Source organism: Botryllus schlosseri, chromosome 4 (assembly GCF_051294905.1).
Source record: "Botryllus schlosseri isolate E-star chromosome 4, Bs_hap1, whole genome shotgun sequence".
NCBI classification, from domain to species: domain Eukaryota; kingdom Metazoa; phylum Chordata; class Ascidiacea; order Stolidobranchia; family Styelidae; genus Botryllus; species Botryllus schlosseri.
In genome coordinates, this window is record NC_137239.1 from 3,097,206 (window position 1) to 3,111,006 (window position 13,801).

The 13,801-nt window shown below is 40.5% G+C and overlaps 1 protein-coding gene across 2 annotated transcripts in view; it reads left to right on the plus strand.

The window, feature by feature from the left end:
• Nucleotides 1-13,801, plus strand: part of LOC145437888 (uncharacterized) — a 69,035-nt gene that overhangs the window by 23,335 nt on the left and 31,899 nt on the right. For both annotated transcript variants that reach the window (XM_080315271.1, XM_080315272.1), the window contains one exon: nucleotides 1,586-1,722. In XM_080315271.1, coding sequence (XP_080171397.1) covers nucleotides 1,586-1,722 — 137 coding nt within the window. The remainder of the gene's footprint in view (nucleotides 1-1,585; nucleotides 1,723-13,801) is intronic.

Consider the following 13,801-nt stretch of genomic DNA (forward strand, 5'->3'; position numbering starts at 1 on the left):
AATACATAAACGTCGTTTGTAACGGATGCATGTTTATTTTCCTACTTCACAAATATCGGAAACCCCCGGAATAAAGAGTAGCAAGTCCCAGAAAATACCGCTCCTGGGATTTGTAATTTGATCTTTAAATCCTAAACCTATATACAATGGGGCATACATCAACACTATACGTCTTACGTGATTTTGATTCAGCTTATCATAACATTACCAATTTTTGGTAAATATTTGATATTCTAATGCAGGGGTGGGCAAACTTTTGAGCTCGCGGGCCGCATTCAACATCTGAATCCATTTGCGGGCCGCACTCTATAAAATTGGGAATATAAACCAAAACGCAATATTGGTATTTGATTATATAGTGAGGACATAGAGAATATATATATATGCTTATTTAACGCAATCCAAACATTCCTTTGATGATATCGTATACGCGTCAGAAACAGTGGCGAGATTTCATAGGCTGGTCGACTTCAACAAACAATTTGTCGAAACTATAGTGATGAAAGTCGGTTGTCCCGATTCTTAGAACAGGATTGAAATTTAAATCTGTGCGCAACGGCATGTTCATTGATTTACTAAGTCCACTTTTGGTTCAGTTCCAGGGACACACAATGCTGACATGCATCATAACCATGTTAGCTTCAAACACGCTTCTCCTATGTGTAGATAAAATAGAAATACCCTAATTCTACGCATACAGAGAACGAATCTTCCTAAGACACACGCGAATCGTTTTTTATGAGCACATCACTGAAATAATTACAACTGGAGTGCTGGCCAATCTGAAATCACACTCGTGATCCGAATTATGTCAATCTCGTTTAGGATTTCTGTGATGTTTAGCAGTTGAAACCTTTGAAACTGCGTGGAATAGAAAGTATTTATTACCTTAGAACACGTTGTTCTCAAACTTTTTAAGAAACGCCCCCTCCCCCTTATGATGGTAAAAGATTTCGAGCCACCCTATCCATATCATCATATCACAACACGCAACCAAAATGCTAGCAAACCTAACTGATAGCTTGATGCAGGGATATCTGGATATCCCTGGTTTTTATGGCATGGAAGATTACGACTGTGGATGAGAGATTTTTAAATATGAAATTTAGACTACATTGCAACAATTACGAATGGGTAGTAAATCTCGTGGAGCGCTAAAAAAATTCAGTTGAGCACAGCTTCGCGCCCCCTTCAGATGCTTTGACGCCCCCAATGGGGTGCACCCCCAGTTTGAGAACCACTGCCTTGGAATTATCGTGGTGAAATATACTGTGAAACAGTTTAATCAAGTCCCTGCATTAATTCGATTTTTAATACGCATTTTATCAATATTTTTATTAAGTTTCTTTAGACTCTCGTGGGCCGCACAGAACGGTGTGGAGGGCCGCATGCGGCCCGCGGGCCGTAGTTTGCCCACCCCTGTTCTAATGGGTGATGATATACTTTAAGAATGTATAGTGATTCAAAATGGTCCAAAACAAATTCCTTGGCAATTTCGAGCCATCAACTAGCTATTGTAGTTCATGTCGAATTCCTGGCAGTCTTATTCATGTATAACATATGTTTATTTCCGCTTCGTTTTCAGCATGCTCGTGGACTTTTACGCAACCTGGCGCTGTTGGCGAGTACTTAATTGCAAACGGCGAGTCTGCTACATTCACCGTTCGCGTTGCTGGAGAAAACTTAACAACTGGTTATCCTCTTACCTGGAAATACAACGACGTGAGTGCAATCCACATAACTCAATTACACGATTTTATATATTCATATTTTTACACAAGTTTACGTGAGATGTTTTCGCACGATTACAGTACTAAAGAAATTTACCATATCTGTTCAAAAATCACTGTGTTACGAGTGACTAGGGATGATTCGAACGTTTTATTCACGCTCCGACGAGAACCTTCATATATCAGAAGTTCGATTCCGTAAACAAACCTTTGCAGGTTCTATAATGAAAAAAGTTATGGTCATCACAACATATGTGAACTGAATTTTTTGGGTTTCAATAATCGTGAAACAGTGGTTTCTCAAGTGTTTAGACCGCGACCCTAATAGACCGTGAGCCGACGGCCGAAGAGCGTGCTCATAGGGTCTTAGATGGATTGAAGGTCGGAATCGAAAGTATAAAATGCACTGATTACAAATCTTAGCGTCCGCCGTTACCGCTCCGGGGGGTTTGGCTGTGAGGGGGCAGCAAAAATTTGTATAAAACCGAAATTTCGACTCATAGGTACAGCGTCAGTTCCGATATTTTAAGGAAGAGTACCCTTTCGCATAACAGAATATATATGAACTGACGAATGATACTGGTGGAAACACGAGATACGGCCGTCGGAAGATCGACTTTTGGAAAAAGTTCTTGCCACATTTTATAAAGCTCGGCCCAAACAAGAGTAATGTGGCAGCTGATAATAGGTTCAATCGTGGTGAAATGCCAATAAATCTACCATGTCACCGTGGTTTTGCATTCAGAAGTAATTAAAATGAATATTGGTGAGAGAGAATGGATCAGACGAATTAAATATAGCAAAGGATTACGTGAAAATTACAGCTTATTGGGATTGAACAAATATTCACAGTCATTTATGCTCATTGCTCATATTGCGATGAAGTTACGAATGAAAAGTATAGCATAGAATATAAAAGGCAAGCGACAAATTGAGGTGACATGTGGCGGAAGGCGAAATCGATATGTAAGGTCATAGTCCGGTAATCCTGAACCTGAAGGCTGATCAGTAAGGCCTATTCATTTAGAAGAAATTCTAGTTACATCTTAATTCGTGAACAATGGAATTGTCAATAATGCGATGATTGGCAGGTTGAATTCGTCCATTTATAAAACGTTAAAACCGTGGCTCTAGCTATGATATAATTTGGCATTTCTATGATTCCTTCATTTAGTTGTATACTGGCGTCAACCCTGCGTATGAATTTATAGTAATAGAACAGATTTAACTGTAATCGCGGACGTTGGAATTGATTATTATTAAATCGCGATTCGAGTTTCTCTCGATGAAGCCGCGGGGACCTTTTGAGTTAGAATTGATGTATCAGTGCGACCACAGATATTTGAATTATATTTCTTGGTAACTATTATATTCTCCGCATATGACAGTTTCGCACTGGCCTTTTTACTTCTGGTCAATTTTTCGATACAACTCTGAAATCTGAATGCACTTTTTTCCTTCTGGGAATTGGGTGTCAATATCTGCTACTTGTTCCTAATTGTGACTAGAGTGAAACCACAGCACCGTAATCGATTGGGTATAATGTGGTCTATGAACAATTGAACATGAGCATACTCTACATCTGCTGTCTTGAGGGATTAATTAATGGAAGTATTTCTTACTAAAATCCTCAATATTTGTTTCGAATGTGATTGATAATACACACATTTTTCAATCTACTCGGAATTGCTACGCGGGTCGGATGAAATCGTTTGACTGGCCGTATGTTTGAAACCCCACTATCTATATAGCATTAAATCTAATATCTCACGTGTTGGTTTAGCATAAATATACTCTATCTTGTGGTGTTTTCCTGTCGATTTCCATAAAAAAAAATACGTATTTTTATAGGATATCGGAATAGCCTACATGTAAGCATCCGATGCCAATTGTGTCAACAGTTTTGATATTAAAATAAGGGAAATGGTCAATGCTAACTCGCTCAGTTGTAAGTATTTTTCGAAGAGGTATTACCAGCCACGCCTGGAGAAGGTGAATAATTGATTTTCTGCCCAATTTATATGCATTTGACCAATATCGACAGTTAATCGCGCTGTATCAACTGGATATACAAGAGTCAATGAATAACCCCGGACTTATTGAATATCGATTGGTCGACAACCGACACGGGGTTTGATGTAACACCACCAGTGAAAGTGTTCAGCTTCGCTACTCAAGTAGAAGTGAAAGTAATGCCGTGGATTTCTGCTCAATTTCAAGTAGAAGTAGCAATTTCCCAGACGTGTCAAGACTATTTCAAGTGTATGGAGAGAATGAACACTCTGAAAACTACTCAAGTAATTAGCTTCTAAAATAGAACTTGTCGAGAGTTCCCATACTTTTGGTAGGTTCTACTTCTGGATATCCCTGCAAACACGCGTCTCTGCCCGTACTGAGGTAACATGGGTAGTCACTGAAAAGAGGTGTGTCTTGTTAGCATTGTCTTTTACTAAACGTCTTATATTCTCAACTTTTCCATGGTGAAAACAGCGAAAAAATGAAAATCAATTGACAAATTGCACCATTTTATTACAACTCTATATACTGTGAAGTGGGAAGATTTACACAGAAATGGGACAGTTGACCCTGTCCAAATATTGCAGAGGTGGCTAGGAAAGTTCTCGTTTCTTTTGAAGCCGCAACTACTAACGAGAGATCCTCTTTACATCCAAGCCTATTCATCAAACACAAATAAAGAAACCAACAGTATGTAGTTGACGACATGAGAGATTCGCTATTGAAAACCGAACCAAAGATTGCTGATGACTTCACTGCAGCAAAACAACTGCACCCATGCGACTTATAAACGCACACCGAATATTATAAGCTGTTGCTTATAATTTCGTTGGTGTGGTTTTCACATTTTCCCTATAGATTTACTCCATAATTTAGGGCCACAAAACATCGAAATGATAGCAAAAGATCCTCCAGGCAAAATTTCTGGAAATGTTTTGGAACCATGCACTGACATAGAGAATTGCCAATGCATATTCGCGTTACCAGATGACGCTATGCAGCATCATTCTACAGAAAGAATAAAATCAATCCTTCCCAGATGATGTAAAATAAGCTTAAAGCACAAATGCTTTTTGGTACCAACGTAGGCTAAATGATATGTGAGTCGTCCCATGCCTCGATGTATATCGGAAAGTCGTATTCACTGATTTGAAAAAAAGCCTTCTCTCCTTCAACAAGAATCTATAGCATAAACCGTGCTTTCACTGCACCAAGAAGGACTTCAACTTCAACATCCATCATAGTCATTTCATTGTATAAATGCGCATGTGCAATTATGCGTGCCTCTTCTCTACTTCGCCTAGGCCAAGGGGGATGTCTGATTTCAAAGACTACTCCATGTCGTTTCGACACCTTCCTATCTTCATTGTATTGCAGTTTTGTGGTGTTTTGAAATTATGAAAATATTAATAAACTGATACTGATACTGAGAATAGAACCCTTATTATCCTAAATGCAATGCAATTTATTATTGTGTATACAGGCTTGATACTATAAGTATTCAAATGACAAACTAGGCGGGGATTTTGAGGTAATATTTTAGAATAATTTGGTTGGTGCGGCCAGTGAACGATCTGAAGGTTTGAATCCGGCCCGCGACGCAAGTTAAGTTTGACACCTCTGATGTAGAGTATTGTCAATGGATCATGCGTTATCGACATGATCATGCTGCATCATTTTGCAGCAAGAATAGAATCTCTCCTCCCCAGGGGATGGAAAATAATCTGAAATCACAGATGCTCTTGGTACCGAAGTAAATGATATGGTAAGTATTGTCCCATATACCTCGATTTTTATCGGAGAGTCGTATTCACTCCAGTATTTGGCAAAGGGAATTTGAAAATAGCCTCCTCTCCTTGTATCAACTTGTATCAACCGTGTTTTCACTATTCCATAAAGTAGGCTACTCAAACTTCAACATTCTTAGCAGTCACTTCGTTTTATGAATGCGCATGGACATGGACATTGGCCATCTTCAACCGTACCTTATGTACTGATTGAATGCCCAGCCCACGGCCATATGCCATCGTTAAACTATGGGAGGGGCTAATTTTAGAACGTTCTGCGGTTTAAATTTAAAGCAATAATGCCATATACGTCGGACATAGAAAGCAAACGTAGGTAAAGAGCCCCACCCACTGGCGTAGCAGCATCTGTTGCCGCCCCTGGCTCTCGATTAAAATGCCGCCCCCTAAGTAGACCGCAGCAAATTTCGACATAGATTCCTGTTTAAGCAATCTTGTCAATAAAGATAATTACAAATAATACGCCGCGTTTCAGCGTCACCGTCTCAACGTTAATAAGGCAAAAAATAATAAAGACAAGAAATAGCGAACGAATGTATTGTGCAGTGTGCACATAGCGGAGGCGACGAGTGACGCAGTGTGTAAATCAACTGCGCTGCGGCACCAATGGTGGTTAGTCCGAACCCATGTTCAAGCTAGTTTCTATGTGTCGGAGGTTTATCTGGGCTCTTCATCGCTGATCCCGCTGTACTAACAGTGCTGTCTTGAAAAGACCCAGAAACACAATAAGCCACGCTGCACAAAGTCGGCATGCGAGACCAGAAGTTGAATGCATGGGGGAGTGAAATGAAGAGTGAATAGTGAAATAAAAGTGAACGATCGCGAAGCGCTTGAAGAAAGACGCAAATATCAACGATACTTAAAAAGACAATGACACTGAACTGTATAATTTCCATGTCGTGATGCGCAAGGCCTAACAAGCGTCATTGAAGTGCCTTGAATTCATACTAATAATTAAAATATTGTGCAAATAGAAAATCAATAGCCGCCTCAAAACATAACATTTCGGGCTTTCGCCGAAACAAAATCAGTGATAATATCCTCAAATTCAAGTTTTTGAACGTAGTTTCTTTCAATAGACAGATTGGATAGAGCTGATAGGCGATCATCATTCATGGCAGAACTTAAATACGACCTAATAAGTTTGAGCTTTGAGAAGCTCCTCTCACAGCTCGCAATTGAAACATCAATGGTCAGATAAAGTTACAGACACGAGCATAAATACGGTGTCGAATCAAGTAGCTTTTCATTAACTAACCACTGTAAAACATCAAACGCTGTTGCACTATACCAGGGGTTCTCAACCCGCGGCCCGCGGGCCGCATGCGGCCCACAGACGTTTATTTTGCGGCCCGCGACATCTTTCATTATGATCGAAACAATTATTGACACGGTATTGTTACATATTAATTTAGCTACTTGGCTCTCTTATCGCATCGTCTCTGTTTTGCTTGATTACTCATTTTTACGTGCTCTGGTTTTTGATATATGCTCGAGTTAAGGTTGTTATTGTTTTGAATCTGTATTCGGCTGGACTCTGGTTCAAGTGAATCCCACTACGAAGTAATTTTTTAAAGAGTGTTTCACTCACCGCAAATGGTTTGAACGGAAAAAAGAACAAGGAATGGGAATATTAAACGGCGAAAACTGGGTTTGTAACTCTGCGTGGAACAATCAATTTGATTTTGCAGATATAAATGGAAAACCGACGTGTTATATTTGTCGAAGAACAGTTGTTGTAACGAAGCGTAGAAGCTTAAAATGATACCACCACAGTTTCGTCTGGAGTTATACATATCGCCTGGTATTAGAAAAAAACGTTGCTAGCTAGGTGTCAAGCCCAGCAATTCATATTTCAAGGCATTGTTAAAATTGCCGATTACTACGTTACAGACGAATCGTTCAAAATTGCTGGGAATATCGCTAAGTCCAAGAAATCTGCTAGAGAAGGTGTGGTTTCAATAAAACTGTGCGAGTATTTGCTGTTTCCGGAACTTAGCAGCAAGGACAACATCACCTGGCATATTTCGAATCTACAGTTGTCTGATTCAACCGTGAATAAAAGAGTAACAGCAATGCCAGTCGATCTTTTATCGCATTTTCTGAAACACGTTGCCGCGTAGACTACCTCAGCCTAGCAATGGACGAATTCGCCGACTTCACAGAATTACATAGCTAATTATCTGGGTGCATTTTATCAGAGTGGACAATCTGGACATATTTGCAGAGGAAATGCTGGCTGGGCAAACGAGGAAGAGGGATCAGCGAAAAACATCAACTTGACAAAGTTGACTTCTGTAACTAACGGTGCAGGGCCCGCGCTATGGAAATGAAGAAGAAGGGTTGATATTGGTTTGCTCAGAAATGACCCCGAACGCCAGACATCCTCTGATATCACTGAGAGCTCAATGTGATAACGGCCTCTCTAAAGAAAAAAGTTACCGAAATTTTATTCTTGCTCGCTTACGCATTGAACCACAGAGTAATTCGGTTCTCTGGTGGAAGAGTTTAAAGGCCGGTGCATATACCGGCCCGTACACGACTGCTAAATAGGCTTTACAGTAGCCTAAATTTAAAAGTAGCCCACAAATATATGGTAATAATGTTCTGCGGCCCGCAGCCTCTTTTGCTGTTAAAATGCGGCCCGTTATACAAGGGAAGTTGAGAACCCCTGCACTATACGATCAAACGTGGTTGCACTGCTCCGCACCAGCGTCTTAAATCTGTCAATTTCCGCAGCTAACTCCAATAAGTCCACCTCGTCGTCATGAGTGCTTTTAAAAGCGCTGGTGAATAAATTGGGACTTTCGCTTTGCAGCAGCGCCTGGGGATTAAATATCCAAACATATTTAAGTGGTGTATGCCGGTAAACCTAGTTTCAGCTTCAAGTTTAAATCTGCTTCTGTATTTCTGCTTGTCTTGCTTTCTTCTTCTTTCTAAAGAAAGTTCCACTCTCTTGACACGTTTTATTTCCGAGTCTTAATTAACACTTGTATAAATTTAAGCACAATCTGTCAATCTGACATTTATTACCAACTTAAGCAATTCCTAGGACTGGTTTACCGTCACAGCTATCTCGGTCTGCTGTACCAAATCGTAACTCAGAGTATAGACCACTAACCTACGAATAGATGCGCAACTTAGTTCTCACACTTGAATACGCAGACAAGCCTACTGCTGAGCCAGCTAAAAGCAGCATAATTGGTCTTAGTCATCCTATAGTTGGCAAGGCCCTCCGAGTGCTCAAATTTAACAATACTGATCTTCATCGAAAGCTATTGGTGGCCTGATTCCGGAAATACAATTTAAATGCTAGTCTGAAAATCCGCGTAGTTCCGAATAATCGCTCGATATAATTTCCATTATCATGGCCAATTGGTCATTGTGTTGCGATTGTTAGGAACAACCGGCCATGACGGCTATTTCGGAGTGGTTCCGTTGCCATGTTAACTTATTAATTCGTGTTTACGGAATCAGCGCAACACTAGCTTTCGATTGAGACCAGTTTGATTAAATTCAACTCGCGGGACGCCAGCTATAGGACTACCAATAACGCGGCTTTTAGCCGGCTGGTGCAGCCTCATTTTGCCGCCCCCTTCGAGCCTGCCGCCACTGGCGCAGAGCCAGAACCGCCAGGTGGCTGCTACGCCAGTGGCCCCACCACATGCTAATTGATACAAATCCTGTACACACGATAACTGTGTATAGGAACAACTTCATCGCAATATGAGCAACGAGCATAGATGACTGCGGTTATATATGATCAATCCCTATAAGCCAGGGGTGGGCAAACTTTTGAGCTCGCGGGCCGCATTCAACATCTGAATTCATTCGCGGGCCGCACTATATAAAATTGTGATTATAAACTAAAACGCAATATTGATATATGATTATGTATATAGTGAGGACATGGAGACAATATATGTGCTTATTTAAAACAAGCCAAATATTGCTTTGATGATATCGTACACGCGTCAGAAGCATATAGTGGCGAGATTTCATGGGCAGGGGGACCGCAATAACCAATTTATCAAAACTATAGAGATAAAAGGCGGTTGGCCCGATTCTTAGAATAGGATTGAAATATAAATCTGTGAGCAGTGATCTGTTCATAGATTTAGTAATTCCACTTTTGGCTCAGTTCCAGGACACACAATGCTGACAGTATCATAACCATGTTAGCTTCAAACACGCTTCTGCTATGTGTAGATAAAATATAAATACCCCCATTCCACGCATACAGACAACGAATGTACTTAAGAAACGCCCGTATCGGTTTTTTTATAAGCACATCACTGAAATAATTAAAAATGAAGTGGGCAATCTGAAATCTCACTGGTGACCCAAATTATGTCAATCTCGTTGCAGCTATCCCGCTGTGATATCAAGTATTTACCTTAGATCAGTGGTTCCCAAACTTTTTAAGACACGCCCCGCCCCCTTATGATGGTCAAAGATTTCGCGCCCCCTTATCGTCATATCACAAAACGCAACCAGGATGCTAGCAGACCTAACGGGTAGTTTGATGGCGTGGAAGGTTACGACTGTGCATGAGAGATTTTTAAGTATGTACTTCAGACTAAATATATGGCAATAACAATGAATTGGCTGAAAATCGCGCGGAGCGCGAAAAATATTTTTATTCGAACTCAACTTCGCGCCCCTTTCAGATGCTTTCACGCCCCCAAGGCGGGCGCGCCAACCAGTTTGAAAACCACTGTCTTAGAATTATCATAGTGAAATATAATAAGAAAAAGTTAATCAACTCCCTGCATTAATTCGATTTTTAGTACGCATTTTATCAAAGTTTTTAAAAAGTTTCTTTAGACTCTCGCGGGCCGCACAAAACGGCGTGGCGGGCCGCATGCGGTCCGCGCGCCGTAGTTTGCCCACCCTTGCTATAAGCTGTAATTTTCATATAATCTTTAGCTATATTCACTTCGTCTGCTTCCATTCTCTCTCCCCAATTTTCATTTAATTACTTATAACTGCAACTGCAACACAACGGTGACCTGGTGGATTTATTGGCATTTTACCAGCACGATTGAACTTGTTATCAGCTACAACATTACTCTCGTTTGGGCAGCGATATAAAAATGTGGCAAGAACTTTTTCCGACAGTCGATTTTACGACGGCCGTATCTCGCGTCTCCACCAGTATCATTCGTCAGTTCATATATATTCTGTTATGCGAAAGGGTACGCTTCCAATATTGGAACTGACGCTGTCCTATGAGTCGAAATTTCGGTTTTATGCAAATTTTTGCTGCCCCCTCACAGCCAAACCCCCCGGAGCGGTAACGGCTGACGTTAAGATTTGTGATCAGTGCATTTCGTACTTTCAATTCCAACCTTCTAAGACCTTATGAGCACGCACTATGGTCGTCGGCTCCCAGACTATAACCTGCGCTTTAATTGTATTTCGCGACCCAAGCTTCACATTTTATATTGCTATGCTATGTTTTTACTACCAAATATGACATAGATAACGCTCAGACCACATATTTATATAACGCAGCTCTATGAAATATGTATGACGAAAGCTATTTTTATTGGGGTCCATAATTTTCCTCTGTACTGCATTTGTGCTGTTTTCAACTGATGTTGATGACTAGGAATGGTGTGTTCGCGTTTTGTGTGTGTGTGTGAACCTTGCAAATTTGGAGTTTCGCGTTCACCAACAAAGCCTGGTCGATTCTGCGCTGTGAACCTTTTTTCATGTATTACAATTTTTCACGTCTTTCAAACGTCTTTGCTTGAAACTCTTTGCATTTCAACTTCCGACCCCTCTCCGCGTGTTTCTGGCAGCATGAAAATAAATTCAGCGCTAAACGATCTTTCACCTTGCCACTTGCAAAAGTCAATTGCTCAAAAGTTTGCTCGAAATATTCTGCTTTCTGTTTGGGAATTTTTAGTGACGACTCTCTGCTGTTAGATTTCACACAACTGCAACGCACGTCATATATGAGGTCAGATAACATCTAAGCGCAAGTATATAAGCTATAAGGAAGACATCTGTCTGGTCTTGCCGAGTAATGGTCGAAATTGTTGGCAAAGCGACGGAGAATATTGATTTTGTGTAATTATTATAGCATTTGATTGTTCCATATGATACAATAGGTGACGTTTAAAAGGTCATCATGTACTTCATCTCGTCGTATAATGTGGCCTGAGTCTTCGCAAGGTATCGTGTAATATTACGTTAGGGAAATGTAGGGTTGGGATCAGCAATATGTCTTCACGTGACAATATAGGTTCGTGTTCACATTCGCGATCACACTAACCGAAATCTTTCAGGGGTTCGCACCATCCCTAAATGAGACTACTCGATGGCGACCATTTTGACGAACGGACCACCAACCCTACATCTCAGTAAAATTATACCTTACTTTGCCGCACTTGGCCAAAACTTCATGTGTCCTCCATGGAAGTTATAGGTCTCAAAATACATGTGTGTCATATTCCAGATCCCGCTCGTTGCACACTAGGGTTGGACAAAATTTGGAAAATCTTATAAATCCTCCGTTGTAATGTCTTATTCTATAGATTATTGATAAAAAACGACACTGGGCCCAGAAAAAGCTCACCTCACCATGCCCTGAATTAGTCTTAAATCATTATTTGCCAACCTACCAACAAGGCGCTTTCAGAATCGGCGCCGGAAGCAGACTCCTTGATCACCTAATCAGCAAGCTGCTGCTGCCGTGATAATTGGAGCATATAGCCGATTGGCCAATTAACCGCCGTGGTTTCGTGATTACTAGTCATCTCGCCGTTCTATGGTCGGTGGCACGCCCATTCTTCGTCAGCTACTTTCAAACGCTTTGCACGAAATCTTAACGGCCTTCCTGTGAGCTTCCTTTAGGCCCAGTCTCGTTTTTTATCAATAATCTATAGAATAAGAAATTACAACGGAGGATTTGTAAGATTTTTCAAATTTTTGACAACCCTATTGCACACCCTCACACCAGAGCGGTGGTTTTCAACCGGGGACCGTGAAAAGTTTTCAGGGGACCCGACAATTACAAAGTTTAAGGCAATTTCGCTTAATAAAAGCTTAAACGTCAGAGCTCATATAAACAGAAAACTCGTCTGAGATGAAATATTCCTAACGGCCTAATTGCCCAAAGCCAACTGATCGAAACATATTGCTCTTAGGGATGTTTTGTGGGTGTTTTGGAAAAAGAATGATTTGCGAAAATCCATTTTATCCTGTGATATACATAACTGCTCCTCCAGAATAACTTCGAGATTAGATGCTCTAGAGAAAGGACTAGGCTGGAAGTTACATGTTCATTAAAATATATCTCTCAATTTTGGTATCATATATGTTGCGATCATGCCCAAAGGTGTCGGCGGAAGCGTTATTTGTTATTATTACATTCGATACCAGTTATTTTCCGCAGTCGCTCATATCAAATTTGCGGAGCGGATTTCCAAGACACGACCGCGCAAATCAAGATATGCCGCTACTGAATTCGCTTTGAGATAAAAAAAAAAGTCTTTCCAATTTCTAAATAAATAATATGATGTAATTTTTAAAAAGAGTCGTTTTATAGGTGTTTATTCATAGCTTATCGTTAATATTTGAACAAGACAGTTTAACGTTTTCACAGCAATTGAGCTAAATTTGAACTTTAAATGGGAAGCGGGTTCCGTGTGGGTCCGTGACCGTCGAAAGGGGCTCCGCCAAAACAAAAAGATTTAGAATCACTGTGCTAGATCATTCCAACAATGTTCGCCGGTGTTTTCAGGGAAACCAATGTCGGGAAAATCTTATCATGAATTCAAACCAATTTGGGTATAATGCAGAGGTCAGCAATATTCTGTGATCAAGCCATTCTGTAGTAATGTCTTTCCATGTGTCTCGTCTAGGCAATAGTACCCACGACAGTAACCTATGACATGTACAAAGCAGTGTTGGGGTCAAGTCACTGCCTTCGAGTCACAACTCATCTCGTGGCATTGCACTTTTTGACTCGAGTCAAGTTTAGTCAATCGATTTTTGAAAGCGACTCGAGTCGAGTCAATTCTTACCATTTTTGGAGGTGACTCGAGTAAAGTCGATTCAATTCAAGTCATGAGACAAGTCACAATCAAATCAAGTTGTCTTTTCGAAGTACAGGGCATGATGAAGTCATTGTATTTTGCTAGCTGTTTAAAATTCAGATTGAGTCACCATTCATTTTAAATCGAGGGATGAATATACAGTTAGATATACATGGAGCAATGCGTTGCATAGCTCACTAAT